Genomic DNA, 20,158 nt, shown 5'->3' with positions numbered 1-20,158 from the left:
TAAGGCTTAGAGATGCACATTGTACGTGTGGTTCATATATCATTTTAAAATGAAACAAAAAAGTGTATGCTTAGGACAGTATAATAATAACTAAAATTGGAGAAATCCAGTCAGTCAGTATAGAAATTGAAGTAAACATTGTATAAGTCGGATTATAGGATATTATTATACTTGTACCTAGATTCTGTCTACTGTTAATCCTCTGAGTCAACTCTACAGTCAAGTCACCCTACATGACTGTGCATTTAGTTGATATAACGATGAACTGATAAAATGAATGAAATTACCAGCCATTAAAGAAACATTACGGAATAATTATCAGAAGGTACAGAATAATTATCAGCTGTAGGTGTAATCTTACTGCACCAACATGGGAAGCAAGAACCTGTCATAATCTTACCTGGAACACTGTCAACATTGACTGCCAGAAGCTGTCAAAGTTACTGCGAGGTTTTGGTTCATTGTCAAAGTTAAAATTCCCACCAAATAACTGCATCCCCAATAAGGCAAATATCACAATAAAAAGGAATAACAACAGGAGTAAACTGGCTATAGATCTCATACTGTTCAACAGTGACGCTACCAAGTTACGTAGTGATGCCCAATACCTGTGGCAGAGAAAATGTTTAGATATAAAACTTTCAAATGAAATAATTTGTAATCACCATTTTGATTAGTCAATATCATATTTATTTAGGTCTACCGGTTTGTACCTAAGGAGAATCGCCTTTTTGAATTCATGAATTTATAAGTATGTGATATATTCAATAATAGAAAGAAAAAGCAGATGCCCCTCTCTGAAATTATCCTTTTTATCAAATTTATTTAATTTCGAAGTGTACATACAGACAACAAATGTCTGGTTTATTGATGTCATTCTTATTCCAGATGATTTATGCGATTTTAACCCTGAAATAATGTCTCAAATTGAATATCTGTTTTTTTTTTTCATTAAAGTGGAGATAACTGTCTTGTATTCAAGCTTGGCCGATGTAAAATGTTTTAATGTCGCAAATATTCATTTACCTGCACAAATATGTATATTTTATTTTCAGCATTTAAAATTGTAAAAAACTAACTTTGAAGTCATGACTAGAGAATGCATGCAAGCATTCACATTGGCTAGAGGTATAGGGGGAGTTGGGATCTAACAGAACATATTAAACCCGGCCACATTTTTGTGCCTGTACCATGTCAGGAACCTCTAGCCTTTGTTATAGTTGTATTTTTTAAATTTTGGTTCTTTGTGTGTTTCGGAGTTTAGTGTGGATCCTGCGGGTGCATTATTTTCTCGCTGTGTTAGACCACTTGGTGGTCTCGGGCTGTTTTCTGCTCTTTTTTTAGATTGTTGCCTCTTTGACACATTCCGTTTCCATTCTCTATTCTATGAAAATGTGGAAGAATCTAATTTATTGCTTTATTATTCCAATATTCAATCATTACTCTATAAAGTGTTCATATTAACAACTATATCAAAGTATACAAAGTACTTGATATGATAACATGTGCAGATTAGTGAAAAATAACTATGCTGTAAGTTCTTACCTGGTAGCTTTGAATACTCTAAGTAACCTTGCACAACGTAACACGCTCACTCCTAAAGGTGGCATCACATTAGTAAATATTAAGATGGCTTCTACTATACTGAATAACACAACTAAACTGTCAAAACGGTTAAATAAAGACACAAAATATCCTTGGAAGCCTAAACTGTACATTTTGAGAAACATTTCTAATGTGAATAGCACAACAAAAAATAAATTGGCAACTTCTGAAAAAGAAAAGAATAAAAAAGAATTAGTTATATACAGAATCAACAAATTTTCTCAACTAAAATAATCAGAATATAACAAAAATATCTTTCACGAGTTATTTGATTTTCAAGAAATTTGCTTTGCCATCTTGATTCTATAGCTTAAACATGTTAAAGGCAAACCTGGATGTCAAGTATGAAATAATTATTTTTCCATTTTAATCCTCTTTTCACTGCCTATTCTATCACACCTGAATGAAGAGTTTATACTAACTATATAGAACCACATTTTTAGTAACTTTTATTTGTAAAATGTCTTAAACTGTTAGCTAATCTTTTCTCAGATAATTAAAATCCATATAATAATGGTCCAAGATTAGATCTATGTCTATGAAGTACCATTCACAAAATCTGTTGTAGGCAGGGACCTTTTTTTCATTCAAATATATATATTTTATTTATATGACAATGGAGTCAGTGTATGTGTGTGTTTATAATATTGTTACACAAGAGTTTTTTTGTTGTATTTAGCAAATATTTTTGGAAGTTTATTACCAGATAAGAGATGTGTTACCTTGGAAATCATCCAACCAATCAGGTTGTCCATAATGTTCTGAAGTTAAAACACAAGTATTCAGGAACACCATGACAATGACTAGCCAATAAAAAACTTGAGATTTCACTAATTTTCTACACAATCTTCTACAACGTCTATTTAACTTCCGTAATCTCCGACTGAAAAATAAATAAAACATGTATGAATATTTGACAAAAATTAAATCATGAAGAATTTCTTTTCTCTTAAATATTAATTTTCTGTTCTTCAAAATTCTTTACATCATTTTAGACCAAGCATTGGTGCTTTTTGTTTTGTATTGTCTTCTCTTAAATGGGTTTAACAAACAGATGGTCTGTTGGACTGCATTTAAACAAGAAAACATGCTCTTACTCATAAATGCAGTGTGCATAATGGAAAAGCAGCCAACAGTTTCAGATTTTGATTTGACCTACCTGGGAACCCATGACCTCAAGGATTTGATGGCTTACACACACTTTGTAATTTTCAATGACAAAGCAATTGTCATGTGACTTTTCTCATACAATGAGTAGCCTGTTGTTCATTGTTATATGACCCGTTTTGCTATTTGGTATTCAGGGACATTTGACCCAAGATTTTACAACACTTTAAACACAAAATGCTTTTTTGAAAAAGCTGATTAATACAAGAAAATCTCAGTATAAGATATCAATTTAGTGAAGTCAATTTTTAAGTCAAAATTTGTTGTGTTTACTGAAAGAAAAATTTTAGGATCTGAACAATATTTCACTGAAATAATCCACCTTACCACAATAGTAACAACTGCATTAGATCTTATGACTAGTAACAACTGCATTAGATCTTATGACAGAGACAGATTGAGCATGGTGGAAATCCATTTCTGGGTCAATCATAGTTATTAGACTGTTATGCTATCCTCCTGTACTATCCATGCCAGTACCTTCCACTGGGACGTAATATTAACATTAGGATATCTTTTTATAACCTACCTTTTCCTTATGCACCATGTTTGTTGCCCAGTACCTTCCACTGGGACGTAATATTAACATTAGGATATCTTTTTATAACCTACCTTTTCCTTATGTACTATCCATGCCAGTACCTTCCACTGGGAGGTAATATAAACATTAGGATATCTATTTATAACCTACCTTTTCCTTATGCACCATGTTTGTTGTATTTCCCCATTTTCTACATCTTCTGTTTTGTCTGAAGCTGTTTCACTTGCATTTTCTGTTCAAATTAATTTACACTTAATTAAATCATAATGACAAAATATTTTCATGCAATTTTATGTAAAAGAAGTCTGTCATGTAAGTATTATAAGTGATTGTAAAATACTTTTATTCTAGCAATAGACACACATTCTAGTTTTAAAAAACACCTTTTTTTTGCTATTAAATGAAATTTCTCAATAGGATGTTAAATAAGTCAGAGTTCTGTATCTCAAAATCTAAAAATACATACATGTGACATTATTTTCATAAATTAATAAGGCAGTTAAGCAATTAAAATATCTAAATTTTGAAACTATGAAAACATCTGTTTATTGTGAATTCATCTTATTTAAAAAAATAATTTACAAAAACAATTCTTGGTTATTTTGTATGCATGTTATTTCATGAACATGACAAAAGATATCCTTCTCACAGGATGTCTAATTTGATGATTTTCCAACAAATGCAACAAAAATACTAATGAATTCACATTAATGTTTTGGTATGAAAAAACAGGCACAGGGCATGTTAGCGAAAAATTTCAGACTTTTAGGGGACATTTCAGTGCAGATATTATAGCCCATTTTAGCACCGGACTAATTCTTTTACCTGTGTTTTCGATGGCCCATTTTAGCACCGGACTAATTCTTTTACCTGTGTTTTCGATGGCCCATTTTAGCACCAGACTAATTCTTTTACCTGGGTTTTCAATAGCCCATTTTAGCACCGGACTAATTCTTTTACCTGTGTTTTAAATGGCCCATTTTAGCACAAAATTCCCTGGTTGAATAATACTCTCAATACTTAAAAGGTGTAAAAAAATTATGCTGATTTCCACATAAGATTTGGGCAGAAGTTCCAAATAATGGTCCAGTTGTTCTATGCACATTATAATGTGCAATTTTATAGTTGTCACCCAGCCATTTCTGTTTATCTGGATACTATCATCAAATTACAAGCAACAACATAAATCAAAATTAGAAGTATCGTTGGATCTGCACCTCAATTCAGACAAGATAGAGAAAATAAACAGTTCCTATCACAATTTTATGAACAGTGTTGTACAGGGGTATAATCTAGGGCCTAATAAGTACGTTCAGAGAGATACAAATTCCAGGCTAGAACGGACTTGTAACATTTAGACTATTAGCGCAGTATTTTAATGGTCGTGATATTTTTGTTGTTGTGCTGTCTTGTTACTATTAAAACGTATTATTCTAATGAAACTTAATTTCTGTTGCCAAAAAGGACATTGATAATTTCACTTTTCGCTAAAATGGGTTTAAAATCTGGCGCTAAAATGGCTTGCACTTTTGCATTAAAATGTCTCAAATTTTTTTCACTGAAATTTTCTATTAATGTGCTAAAATGTCCTCTGTCCTAAAAAACAAAATTCTTTACAATAACAATAAAGTGATTGAAGTGAAACTAAAATTGATTCTGCAATTTCACCTAGGTGTGTTTTTGTGGGAGCACCTATTTCACCTAGGTGTGTTTTTGTGGGAGCACCTATTTCAAGTATGTAAACAAATTTTATATCTTTTTTTTCATTAATTTTAAAACTTGTTTTTAGTTCCATTTTCATAAAATTGTAACCAAAAAAGTATTAATTTATACTTTTCACAATCCCCTAAATTAATACGAGCCATAGTTTTGAGTCACATAATGTTGTGTTGAAACTTTATGATGATCTAAGCCATTGTGAACAAACAATTGTGTCTCTAGACAGAAAATTTACATCACAATACACCTTAATCATCTTTAATTGGTTAACATTTATTTAACATAGAACCAAAATAAAGGTGAATATTAAGTGAAAATGTTGAGTTCTACAAGTTGTCTCCCCTGAAAGTGTCCTATGCTAACACAGACTATACATTTGATGTGTTTAAAGTGGAAATACTTTTATATTCTTCATATGTTTTCTTTGACATAAAAACTCTGATAAATGGTAGTCTTCGTAGAAACCAAGCAATGCATTTTTCTACAGAAAAAACACGAAAACAACAATAATGAAACTTAACCCAACAATAAATAGATTTGATCAGAACTACAGCTAATGTCTTTAGATTGATTGTTGTTTGAAACATCAGCTGTCTTGCCTTTAAAGAACACAGATGAAACTTTAATCTAATTGTTATTCATAAAAGAATTTCAGTCTGTCAAAGCTTAAAATCTTGGCTAAATCTTTTATTATGAAGACAAGTATTAACCCTGATAGTCCTGTATAAATTTCCTGTAAACAGATTACCCCCCATTGGATGAAAATTCTACAAATTGCTTTCCTTTGAATAATTTCACTCAAATTGTTGTTTAGCCTGTTAAAATTGACATAATATTTTCTAAATATTGTTATTACAATAATCTGTGTGCATGCTTCAAGATGCTGATATAGCAAAATAATTTGTCAATTATATGTTTTATTTGAAATTTTAATAACAAAAATTCTCAGAACATAAGGCTATTTAAACTGCAAAAAGTAATCAAAACTAAGAAATAACACAAAATTGGTTCTACAGCAGTTCTCCCTCTTTTACTCAGAAGGAAGATTCACCCCTTTAAAAGCTGCCACTAATTACTTCACAAGGTTATAGCAATATAATATAATATCAATCATAGAGACTACTATTATCCAACAAAATATCAAAATCACTGCTGCAATTGACAAGTTTGATTGAAAATATTAATGACTGGATATTTAAATGACAGCTAATGTCTTGAAATAAAAATAGCAATTTAAATTTTAAAATTTCCAGAAGGAATATGGATCTAAAAAAAGAAGAAGATGTGGTATGATTGCTAATGAGACAACACTTTATCAGATCATGGCTTATTTTTCAAGTCAATATTCTTAAATTTGTTAATTGTACATATTTAAAAGACAGATTTTAATGCCTCATACATAATGAAATTAAACACATGCAGATGGTTTCTGTACAGTACATGGCTGATTTGATTGATTAACTGTAAATATATACAGTAATTCCATCATGTGAAAATAACCATCAATCTTATGGAACAGAGGCATGTTTTTAACAAGCAAAAGGACAACATGCAGGTAAAAAGGGGTAAAAACACACCAAAATCAGAGGTGCCATAAGCAATGGCTTATACCAAAGACTTTCTTTTGCAGAACTTCCATAAGCTTTCATCATTTCAAATGCACATTTGGTTTCTTATCAAATACAACTAAAACATCAATACAGATTAGATGCAAGAGTAAAATAATTAGATCTAAAAAGCTGGCTTATTTAAAAGCCAAAACAACTTCAAATATTCAAGCAAGAATGAAACCAATTTAATGAACAAAATAAAACTAAAGCCAATTATTTACAGTGAATTTGTAAATAAGCAAATGAACAGTAAATAGTAATTTCTTTTAGAATGACCTCATAATACATGATGATTGAAAGTTTTAAACAGGTATCAATAGTTTCTTTTAATCATACATTGTATACGATTTCATGGAATGTATTAATATGGAAAATAATCAAGGTTAGAGATACATTTTAATGTCAGCGTGTTTGTTAAACTATTTCTGTAAATATTGTCTCATTGTCTGAGTTGTTGACAGTGCCACTTAATCTTATCGCTGTGTCAATGCCATGCATCTCTGTTAGACTAAAGGAACGCTATAAGCAATGCCTGTGGTAAGCTTGTTGCATAGAATAACTTCTGGTCCTGCCAAAATTGTATTTTAATGGCAGAAAAGATTTTCCACCAACATTTCAGAGCCTACTAACATATTGTTTTTCTTACTAAACTTCTTCCTTGTCCTAATTAATCGGTTGCTTTATGTCTGATTTTTACAGTTTGTTCTTTGTTGTGCTATAATACCACTGTCCCAGATTAGGAGGAGAAAAGAGCGCTCATAAACATGTTTAACCTCGCTACATTCTTTGTGTGCCTGTCCCAAGTAAGGAGCTTGTAGTTCAGTGGTTGTTGTTGGTTCATGTCTGTCATATTTGTTTTTTTGTAAATTGTTTTGTTATAAATGAGGCTGTTAGTTTATTCACATTTTTCATGCCAGAGCCTTTTCTAGCCAACAATACAGTATGGGTTCCTCTCATTGTTGAAGGCCTTACATTGACCTATAATTGCTTATATCCACTTATTTTAACTATGGTGGATAGTTGTCTTATTGGCAATCATACCACATCTCCTTATATTTATATATTTATGTGTTATGTTTTTCTCTGGATATTAAGCATCCAACAATAATGATATTTATTCAGTCCATCCCCCTTTAATATACAAACTCTGCCAAGAATACGCTCTCATATACAATGTATAAGAAACACCTGTACAGATATGTTCAACAAACACACTGACACATATAACTGTATACTAACTACAAAGTATATATTGCATTAAAGGGTATAGTGGTAATATCATTTCAAAAATAGTTCTGAATGATTCTAAGTTCAACTCTTTTTCAATATATGAATGTAAAGTTTTCTCTTACTATTAATCTCTGTTTAAAAACTTGTTTATTTATTTTGTGATGCCATCATGTTATATATTTTGCCATTGTGTGATGACACCTCTGATACTCACTATGGCGGGGAGTAGCACCTTCTTCTCCGTCATCTTCATTCTCAGGGTCGATATCTTCTGCTTGTGTAATCCAATCTAAATACCCTCGCAGATCTTCCTCTAATTGTTGTTTTTCACGAAGTTTTTGAAAATCACCTCTGGCTTTTGCTTTTTCTCTTTCTTTGGAAAATTCTCTGATAAAATAATTTTTACATTACATCTTGGCAAACGAGTAGATAAATATTCTATATCAATTATAAAATTCCCACAAAGAATGGAAACTTAAGTTATATGGATCCTTCATGTGTTAATTACAAAATTTATAAACTCTTAAGACTTTTAGTCTTTTACATTGAACAATTATATTTCTTTCTCTCATTTGAGTAACTAAAACCCATTGAATTTTGGGCTTTAATCTTGCATTGATAACTTGAAAATACTAAGAACTATGAAACTTTAAATAGATAATTATGATGATGGCATACATACCCACTAAGAACACCTAAAACTAAGTTGAGTACAAAAAATGATCCAATAATAATTAAACTTATAAAATATGTCCATGGCCATTCATTGCCAACGGCATCATTTATCTGAAATAAAAAAAAAAAAAAAAATGTTAAAATTCTAATTCTAAGAAAAACAATCAGTTTTTCAAGTAAAAACATCAATATAATGTGTTTGACACATTCCGTGTTTCCATTCTCGTTTTTATTAAGAATGAAATAAAGAAGTGTGTTTACAAACCTTTTGTATCAGAGCATTGCATATAGTCCAAAAAGTCATGTCAGGAGTTAAGAGCAATTTTAATCATTAGCATCAACTTCTAATTAGAATTGTTTTTAAATGTCTAAATTTGTACGGTATACATTTGTATTTTTGTCTATTTTTTAGAAGTTGAACCTTACTCATGGCAAGGTGCTTTCTACTTAATTGACCATGAGGTTCTCGCAGGGTACTCCAGCTTCCTCACCAAGAATAACTGGCAGCCATGATAGAGCAAAGAGTGCCCAAAGTGGTGTTAAACACCAACAATCAATCCTTATTGATCCTGATGTAGAATCTTAGTAACTTTGTGCAATTTTCTAAACTTAGGGGTTCTATGAAGTTCCTTTAGTGTTTCACTTTTGGGGGTCAAGTGATCAAGAGTGCACACGCTGAAATGTCTAGCCTGTCTTACTTATCATTGAATTTATGTTGAAAGTCTGTAACAATGAAGGTTTTACGACAAGTATCACATAAACTAAACATTATCAATGTTCTATGATAATGAGGTCATGGTCAGATGAACCAGGCCAGACAGACATGTACACCTTACATTCATTCCATACACCAAATATAGTTGACCTGCTGCTTATAGTATCTGATAAACTGACAAAATTACGAAAACTTATCATTAATAATGAACCAAGAAAATGAGGTCAAGGTCAGATAATACCTGTCAGACCGACATGTACACCTTACAATTGTCCCATACACCAAACATAGTTGACCTTTTGCTATTAATGTTTGGAAAACCAACAAATACACAAAAACCTAACACTGAAATGTGAACCATGAAAATGAGGTCAAGGTCAGATGATACCTCCCCGACAGACATGTACACCTTACAATCATTCCATACACCAAATATAGTTGACCTTTTGCTTATAGTACTTGAAAAACAGACAAAAACACAAAAACTTAACATTGACCAATAAACCATGAAAATGAGGTCAAGGTCAGATGAAACCTGCCAGATTGACATGTACCCATTACAATCATTCCATACACCAAATATAGTTGACTTACTGCTTATAGTATTTGAGAAACAGACCTAATCACGTAACTTTAACCTTGATCACCGATCCATTAAATGAGGTTGAGGTCAGGTGAACTCTGTCTGAGGGACATGTAGACGTTGCAAGGAACCCATATACCAAATATAGTTATCCTAGTGAGAAATTCACATGACAAAAAACTCAATTTTTTTTTCAAGCAGTCACTGAACCATGAAAATGAGGTCAAGGACAATGGGCATATGATTGACGGAAACTTCGTAATATAAGGTATCTGCATACAAGATATGTAGCATCCAGGTCTTCTACCTTCTGAAATATAATCTTTATACAAATAGTTTACGCCACCGCCGGATAGTAATACCTATGTCTCGCATACTACGACTTTCGTCGCAGGCGAGACAAAAACTGTAATTTTTTTTCAAGCAGTCGCTGAACCATCAAAATGAGGTCAAGGACAATGGACATGACAGATTGAAACTTCGTAACATAAGCTATCTGCAGTGAACCTTTTAAAATAGGTTTTAACCTCCTAATTGGAGAAGCATAGGTGGGTTTGTACATGTTTCAATTCATTTGTGTTATTTTTTGTTTGTTATATTTAAGGAATATCTGTATTGAATTTCAATACTTGCTGATGTCTGTTGACGATTTATTGTCATAAATTAAGGATATTTGCGACTGTGAAATCTAAGATTGAGAGTGGCAAATATTAAAAACATTACAGTTTAATTTATTGAAAAAACATGCCTAAACACAATGAGCTTTTTAATAAAAGGAAAAGTAACCTGTATTGCACAGAACATTTTGGGATGTTAACCATGGATTTTACTCTCTCAAAATATATGTTGTCAGATCAAAATCTCTGTTATAAAAGAATGACAACAGTAGTATCCTTTGAAAGCGGTAATTTCCTTCTGAGGAAAGTTAAAGTACAACTTCTTATTTTTTTTCTCTATTCTATTCCTGGTGAGACTGCCCACCAATATTAACCCAAACTACTTAATCTGACCACAATCTCGTGTGTTATGATAATCTGGTAGGACTGGTAATATAAGGACATACTGCAGAAAACTTACATTTCATAAAACAAAGGACATACTGCTGCAAACTTACATTATATAAAACAAAGGACATACTGCTGCAAACTTACATTATATAAAACAAAGGACATACTGCTGCAAACTTACATTACTGTAAATTCAGAAATTATTGCGAGGGTTTTATTATTGCGAATAATGCGAGTGGGTGAGTATCGCAATAATAAGAACTCGCATTCTGATATATGATGCATATATCTGTATGCCACTTTTCCTGAACTCGCAATAATTAATCTCGCATTTATGTCCATTCTTCTCGCAATAATAAATGCAAGCAATAATTTCTGAATTTATAGTATATAAAACAAAGAACATACTGTTGCAAACTTACATTATATAAAACAAAGGACATACTGCTGCAAACTTACATTATATAAAACAAAGGACATACTGCTGCAAACTTACATTATATAAAACAAAGGACATACTGCTGCAAATTTACATGATATAAAACAAAGGACATACTGCTGCAAACTTACATTTCATAAAACAAAGGACATACTGCTGCAAACTAACATTATATAAAACAAAGAACATACTGCTGCAAACTTACATTATATAAAACAAAGGACATACTGCTGCAAACTTACATTATATAAAACAAAGGACATACTGTTGCAAACTTACATTATATAAAACAAAGGACATACTGCTGCAAACTTACATTATATAAAACAGTCGTCCAACCTTCCATAGTTATACACTGAAATACTGTCAACATAGCAAATCCAAAATTATCAAAGTTTGTAATTCCATTGTTAGGGCCTATCCACCCTTCTTTACATTCAAATGTGGAATTATCACAACTAAATCCTTTCTCTTCTGAATTACATGGATGGGGTTCTTCCATCATTTCACCTAAAATTAAATATCCAGAAAATAGCCACATGAACAATATAAATGACAAATGCAAACAGGTAAACAAAATTTGTGATATATCTGTAAAAACACTAGATTCTAACTTTCAAAAGAAGTCACTTCAAATCACAACCCTTAAAAAAGAAAACAACACCTGTTATATTTCCTTCTGGATATGTGTTCTGGTTTTAATGTGTTTTTAGATTGGTGACTCCTATGTTTCCTTCTGGATGTGTGTTCTGGTTTTAATGTGTTTTTAGATTGGTGACTCCTATGTTCCATTCTGGATGTGTGTTCTGGTTTTAATGTGTTTTTAGATTGGTGACTCCTATGTTCCCTTCTGGATGTGTGTTCTGATTTTAATGTGTTTTAGATTGGTGACTCCTATGTTTCCTTCTGGATGTGTGTTCTGATTTTAATGTGTTTTTAGATTGGTGACTCCTATGTTTCCTTCTGGATGTGTGTTCTGATTTTAATGTGTTTTTAGATTGGTGACTCCTATGTTTCCTTCTGGATGTGTGTTCTGATTTTAATGTGTTTTTAGATTGGTGACTCATTGACATTTACCCCAAAAATTCTATTCATTCAAACTTAGGTGTTTTAGAAATTAAAATCAAGTGGTTTTTTTCAAAACAGTATCCATCTAACCTTTGACCTGATATAATACAGTTTTAGGCTTATTTTTTTACTGAAATTTGAACTTTTAATTCAAGATTTCCACTTATTTTAGTTTTAAAGTTAAAGTTATGTAAAATCAAAAATGAATAGTTTTTGATCCATGATGTCACTCAGATTTTGTAATAATTCCATTTGTTTAAGCAGAGCAGGGTTCTTAGCACATCTCACAGTACAAAAACAGAAAAGATGAATTAAAGATGTCATTTTGGTTCTTTCTGTTGTTCCGTAGCTTTCTCATTCATGTATATCCCATTAATTACTTTTAGAAAAACAACAGAATTTCTCATACTGATTGAGTACAGATTGATCTTCAGTTTAAACCTATTCATGCTATTTATGGAACATTTAATTTTCTTCTTTTTTTTACAGTTTATTTGACCTACCTGAATCCCTTTTATAACAGGTCTTGTGCATTGTTCCTGAGAAGAGTTCTAACCCAATAATGGCATATATAATAATTACAAAGATCACCAAAAGGGCTATATGAAGTAAAGGCACCATAGCTCTCACAATTGAATTTAAAACTACTTGTAAACCTGAAAAACAAAATAAAAATCTGTCATAGTAGAATATTTATTGACACATATACACATATTCATAAATTTCAAACATCATCAAAATACTGAATAATCAAAATGAATGAACTGTCATATTTGTTTTTTTCGTAAATTGTTTTGTTATAAATTAGGCCGTTAGTTTTTCTCAATTGAATTGTTTCATATTTTTCATGTCGGGGCCTTTTATAGCTGACTATACGACATGGGTTTTTCTCATTGTTGAAGGCCTTATGGTTGCCTATAATTGCTTACATCCATTTCATTAGAACTTAGATGGATAGTTGTCTCATTGGCCACATCTCTTTATTTTTATATGGACCACAGTGAACACACATGTGAATTTTGTTATTACTAGAGAAAAATAATCTATGTCTTAATTTTTTACATTTTTTTTTATTACTAGACCTAGAAATTAACACACTTAAGAATAACATGAAAGTTAATATGGTAATCCTACTTAAACTGGTCCATCATCCACAGCTTTTCATGTACAATCCCAAATATATAGGGGAAGTAGTTCATATAACAGGTAAATATGTTATGTCTGTTAAAATAACTTATTAAATTCAAATTGAGATCTAAGGTAAAGTGTTAAAACAGCTGATTAAATTCATATTGAGAAAGTAAAGTGTTAAAACACTTGCTTAAATTCAGATTGAGATCTAAGGTAAAGACAGCTGATATATTCAAATGAAAAACATTGTTTATTACACCTGACAACTGTTTAATAAAAGTCACATTAAACTGACCATTTGCATCAAATTTGGATCAAAATGTGTTTAGTGAGGGTTGTTACATTCACACAAAGGCGGCTCAAGTCATCCTATTTTACTGATATTTAACAAATATTTCCAATTTTTTTAGATGTTGAAACCAAACGGCTTCAGTAATTTACCAGAAACAAGATGTTAAACCTGAGGTATTTCAATGTAGGCCTAACTATTGTTTGTACGACTTGATGAAATAACATTTTCTAACAGTTTTAAAATAAAGTAAAATGGATAACACATAGATTTTTTCATCCAGAACTTTGAGGGACAACTCTGTTAGGTTATACTCCAAGTAAACATACATTTCATAAGAATCTTGAAGGTCATCAGTCAAAGTGTTATAACACATGATAGTTAAAAAATATTCAATCAATTCATCTTCATTAAAAAGCAATTGGAGAAAATTCCACTATTGTAGATGAATATAAAATGATGATCAATATGCAATTCACACCTGTATCACACCTGTAATTAGGCATGATTGAAATCAGGTATGTTATTTATATACCAACACCACAATAAATCTTTATTCCAAAAAAGCTGGATTAATGGTATAAAAAGCACATGCTAAAACAAAATCTGAATATTCCAAAAGCATGCAATTAAACATAAATTTCTCGTGAATAATATGTGTAGTGAGAAAAGTTGTGTGGATCCTTATAATGTTACAATTTGTCACTTACTGTCAAGGAACTATTATGTGAATTCCATTAGTCAAAACATGTATCTCAGCAATCATTTTAAAATTAAAAACACTTTTGTCAGGTCATAAAAAACCAGGAAATTATATGAAACCAAAATGAAATAAAATTGCATTCTCCGATCAGCTGTTATGGTGGCCATCTTGGATGAATGAAGGGAGAGGCATTTTAAAAGAAGACTGCATATGGACAATAACAGTACTGATTTGCCCAGTCATTTTACAATATAAGTTCTGATTGGCCAAGTCATTTTACAATATAAGTTCTGATTCAGGCCAAGTCATTTTACAATATAAGTTCTGATTTGCCAAGTCATTTTAAAATATAAGTTCTGATTGGCCAAGTCATTTTACAATATAAGTTCTGATTTGCCAAGTCATTTTACAATATAAGTTCTGATGGCCAAGTGATTTTACAATATAAGTTCTGATTGGCAAAATCATTTTACAATATAAGTTCTGATTGGCCAAGTAACATGAGAAGATTTAACAGTGAAACATTACAAATGGATGTACAAATTGGTCTAAAAGGGTAGGTAACATTGTACATGTTAAAGTGAAATAACTACCTATCTGTTGGAAATTTAGTACTAAAGTTTTTTAAAGCTTTCACTCAAGACCAGAAAAAATATTCAGTTCAGAACTTTCCAATTATAAACAAAACATCTTATACTTTCCTATTTTCTCCTGTTTATTTGAACTAATCTTTTGTAAGATGGTATTTGTTTAAGTTAGTTTGTTTTAGTTACAGTTTGCTTTTATAACCATGTAACTATCTAAACATATTTTCAATTGTTGATTGGACATCATAACTTTGTTTTTCCTAATGCTAGAGCAGTTCCTTTCCTATACTTGAAAACCTGACAATATGAATCTGTTAATCATCTATATATGGGTGTCATATTCACTTTATTCTAACCTGACATACTTCTGTCAATAGCCACAATCTTAGAAGACAAAGTTCTATGTCCCCCATGGTCATATTAAAGTATTAATTTAATTGTCAGTCTTCGTCAAAACATGTCAAGTGATCAATACGAGTTATGAACAACTGTATTCTGAAAGCCCAATGGGACCATATGAATATGATTACGTGTAGAGAAGTTAGTAAGACATATTTGTAACACTGGATGCACCCTTTTAGTTAGTAAGACATATTTGTAACACTGGATGCACCTATCTAAGTTAGTAAGACATATTTGTAACACTGGATGCACCCTTTTCTGTTTGTTACATCAATCATAATTAGAATATGCATGACAGTATAATTGAAATCATTCAAATTTTTATTTGCACAATTTTTACCAGCAAGGACTATAGGAAATGTGTAAAGTTAGAAAAATGAGCCAAATGTGATATTCATAGTTCAAATAGTATTTGTTCACATCATGCATTAACTAGATATCATTGAGATGGGAGTCATCTCTGTGGGCCCCGCTGTGAATAATGTGTGGTAAAAAATTTGTATCTTTATCATTGGACATGGGGTTGTCAACTAAAACCGAAGTTTATGACCTTGACCTTTGACCTAGGAAGTTGTACATAAATTATGACACACCCACTGGTGTTGGTTTATATACATGTCAAGTATAAACTTTGAAATCATAACGGTTCTCAAGATATAGAGCGGACACGATCTTTACCATAGGACATGGGGTTGTCAACTAAAACCAAAGTTTTTGACCTTGACCTTTGACCTAGGAAGTTCTACATAAATTATGACACACCCTCTGGTGTTGGTTTATATACATGTCAAGTATAAACTTTGAAATCATAACAGTTCTCAAAATATAGAGCGGACATGATCTTTACCATAGGACATGGGGTTGTCAACTAAAACCAAAGTTTTTGACCTTGACCTTTGACCTAGGAAGTTGTACATAAATTATGACACACCCTCTGGTGTTGGTTTATATACATATCACGTATAAACTATGAAATCATAACGGTTCTCAATATATAGAGCGGACACGATCTTTACCATAGGACATGGGGTTGTCAACTAAAACCAAAGTTTTTGACCTTGACCTTTGACCTAGGAAGTTGTACATACATTATGACACACCCTCTGGTGTTGGTTAATATACATGTCAAGTATAAACTTTGAAATCATAATGGTTCTCAAGATATAGAGCGGACACGATCTTTACCATAGGACATGGAATTGTCAACTAAAACCAAAGTTTTTGACCTTGACCTTTGACCTAGGAAGTTGTACATACATTATGACACACCCTCTGGTGTTGGTTAATATACATGTGAAGTATAAACTTTGAAATCATAAAGGTTCTCTAGATATAGAGCGGACACAATTTGTTAAGGACGGACGGACGGACGGACAGACTGATCACTAATTAAAAGTATAGTAAATGTTTCTAGACAAGAAATAAAGAAAACAATACACAATCAGTCATGTCCACTATTTTCTGAATGATTTATTTACATCAGTCCATGTAGTCAAATATTAATTAACAATATGAAGACTATAATTTCCAATACATAATACTATTCAATATTTTTCACCAAATCAAATGCTTATTTATTCTTGATAAGATATTCCACTTGTTATCTTTACAGGGTATATTTTTTGCCAAAAAAACTATATATTTTTATAACATAAATGAGAAAATATAATTCAGACTTTGTGCTGTATTTTTAAACAATAAGAAAAATCAAAATATGTATGGCCTTGCTTAGGCTTATCACATTACCTTGTTGAGAATAATTTGGCACATAATTTGAAACTTTCAGATCATACTTAGTTTAAAGTTGATGTGACAACTAAATAGTTAACTTCCTTAACCAAAAACTGTAATCCAAGAAAGTACTGATTTTCACCTTATCACATTTCCATGTTTATTGAACAGTAAAATTGGGGTAAAAACCATAATTTTGCATATATTTAAAAAGTTCAAATCCTACTGAACATCTGTATCAGGTAGATGTGATCACAACTTGATGATAAACTACATTAACCAAATAAACAACTGTATCAGGTAGATGTGATCACAACTTGATGGTAAACTACATTAACCAAATAAACAGCTGTATCAGGTAGATGTGATCACAACTTGATGGTAAACTACATTAACCAAATAAACAGCTGTATCAGGTAGATGTGATCACAACTTGATGGTAAATTACCTTAACCAAATAAACAGCTGTATCAAGTAGATGTGATCACAACTTGATGATAAACTACCTTAACCAAATAAACAGCTGTATCAGGTAGATGTGATCACAACTTGATGGTAAACTACATTAACCAAATAAACAGCTGTATCAGGTAGATGTGATCACAACTTGATGGTAAACTACATTAACCAAATAAACAGCTGTATCAGGTAGATGTGATCACAACTTGATGGTAAACTACATTAACCAAATAAACAGCTGTATCAGGTAGATGTGATCACAACTTGATGATAAACTACCTTAACCAAATAAACAGCTGTATCAGGTAGATGTGATCACAACTTGATGGTAAACTACATTAACCAAATAAACAGCTGTATCAAGTAGATGTGATCACAACTTGATGGTAAATTACCTTAACCAAATAAACAGCTGTATCAAGTAGATGTGATCACAACTTGATGGTAAATTACCTTAACCAAATAAACAGCTGTATCAAGTGGATGTGATCACAACTTGATGGTAAATTACCTTAACCAAATAAACAGCTGTATCAAGTAGATGTGATCACAACTTGATGGTAAATTACCTTAACCAAATAAACAGCTGTATCAAGTGGATGTGATCACAACTTGATGGTAAATTACCTTAACCAAATAAACAGCTGTATCAAGTAGATGTGATCACAACTTGATGATAAACTACCTTAACCAAATAAACAGCTGTATCAGGTAGATGTGATCACAACTTGATGGTAAATTACCTTAACCAAATAAACAGCTGTATCAAGTAGATGTGATCACAACTTGATGGTAAATTACCTTAACCAAATAAACAGCTGTATCAAGTGGATGTGATCACAACTTGATGGTAAATTACATTAACCAAATAAACAGCTGTATCAAGTAGATGTGATCACAACTTGATGATAAACTACCTTAACCAAATAAACAGCTGTATCAAGTAGATGTGATCACAACTTGATGATAAACTACCTTAACCAAATAAACAGCTGTATCAAGTAGATGTGATCACAACTTGATGGTAAACTACCGTAACCAAATAAACAGCTGTATCAAGTAGATGTGATCACAACTTGATGATAAACTACCGTAACCAAATAAACAGCTGTATCAAGTAGATGTGATCACAACTTGATGGTAAACTACCTTAACCAAATAAACAGCTGTATCAAGTAGATGTGATCACAACTTGATGATAAACTACCGTAACCAAATAAACAGCTGTATCAAGTAGATGTGATCACAACTTGATGGTAAACTACCTTAACCAAATAAACAGCTGTATCAAGTAGATGTGATCACAACTTGATGATAAACTACCTTAACCAAATAAACAGCTGTGCCATGATACGTCAAAGAATAAAGTTCAATAACTTCTCAATGTCATATCAAAAATTTATGAAACACTAAAGGGATGTTATCTTAATAGATATAAACCAGTCACCAAAGCTTCATGAAAACTGATCAAAACACTTTAAAGATATTGTCAGAAAACTGTAAAATCACCCCTTTTTTATGAATAAAACCCATAACTCGGAAACGTAAAATCTAAAATTTATAAAAATCGAAAGGGAGCTTACGTCAATATATATAAACAATTCACCAAAGTTTCATGAAAACTGCTGAAAGTGTTTTTGAGTTATTGTCAGAAAACTGGAAAATCCCCCTTTTTTAATGAATAACCCCATAACTCGCAAATGTAAAATCGAAAATTTATAAAAATCGAAAGCCAGCTCATGTCAATAGATATTAACAATTCACCAAAGTTTCTTGCAAATTGGTGAAAGTGTTTTTGAGTTATTGTCAGAAAAACTGGAAAATCACCCTTTTTTAATGAAAAAACCCCATAACTCAGAAACGTAAAATCTAAAATTTATAAAAAAAAAAAAAAAAGGGAGCTCACATCAATAGATATAAACAATTCACCAAAGTTTCATGCAAATTGGTTAAGTGTTTTTGAGTAATTGTTCCACATGACGACAGACAGGCGGACTATCAACGGTTATACCATTATACGTCCCGTAAACAGCCTTATAAAAATCTAACATATGATAGGATGGTGAAAAAAAAAATGTCTGGAAATTTTCACTAAATTCAGGGTAATTTTTTCAAATCAAAATTTATACCAGCTTAAAGAAGCTTTTAATGATCTTTAGGAAAATAGATAATATATATTTAATTGTTTCTTGAAAAGCAAACTACAATTCACCAAGGTCTCAAAATCCAATTTAAATTTGTATCTTATTTTTATCCTTTCAGATAGAATTATTTCCTTTGACATCTACTTAAATGAACATGTAAATACATGATATAACTGATTTTTGAAACATGTGCACCTGTCAATAAATATTACTTTTCTTATTAAATGTCAAATGTCTCAAACTTCATGATGATATCTCATCAACTATCCTGGAAATTTCTTTAAAACCCAAATAAACATAACTTGACATTCAACTGATACAGACACAAAATTTCTTGTGAAGACAATGTTAAA

General features: G+C 31.4%; 1 protein-coding gene across 1 annotated transcript in view; it reads right to left on the bottom strand.

Moving 5' to 3' along the window:
* The window catches only part of LOC127710431 (voltage-dependent L-type calcium channel subunit alpha-1D-like), a gene marked incomplete at its 3' end in the record, with an annotated part of 74,918 nt that overhangs the window by 6,170 nt on the left and 48,590 nt on the right, over positions 1–20,158 (bottom strand). Inside the window, exons 6-13 of the mRNA XM_052216258.1 lie at positions 12,863–13,015; positions 11,608–11,801; positions 8,555–8,658; positions 8,087–8,259; positions 3,464–3,545; positions 2,328–2,488; positions 1,546–1,771; positions 401–608 (exon numbers count right to left, since the gene is read on the bottom strand). Of these exons, the coding sequence (XP_052072218.1) occupies positions 401–608; positions 1,546–1,771; positions 2,328–2,488; positions 3,464–3,545; positions 8,087–8,259; positions 8,555–8,658; positions 11,608–11,801; positions 12,863–13,015 (1,301 nt within the window). The remainder of the gene's footprint in view (positions 1–400; positions 609–1,545; positions 1,772–2,327; positions 2,489–3,463; positions 3,546–8,086; positions 8,260–8,554; positions 8,659–11,607; positions 11,802–12,862; positions 13,016–20,158) is intronic.

This window comes from Mytilus californianus, unplaced genomic scaffold (assembly GCF_021869535.1).
Source record: "Mytilus californianus isolate M0D057914Y unplaced genomic scaffold, xbMytCali1.0.p SCAF_79, whole genome shotgun sequence".
Taxonomy (NCBI): Eukaryota; Metazoa; Mollusca; class Bivalvia; order Mytilida; family Mytilidae; genus Mytilus; species Mytilus californianus.
Note: the sequence above shows the minus strand (reverse complement) of the source record. Positions and strands in the feature narration are given on the sequence as shown.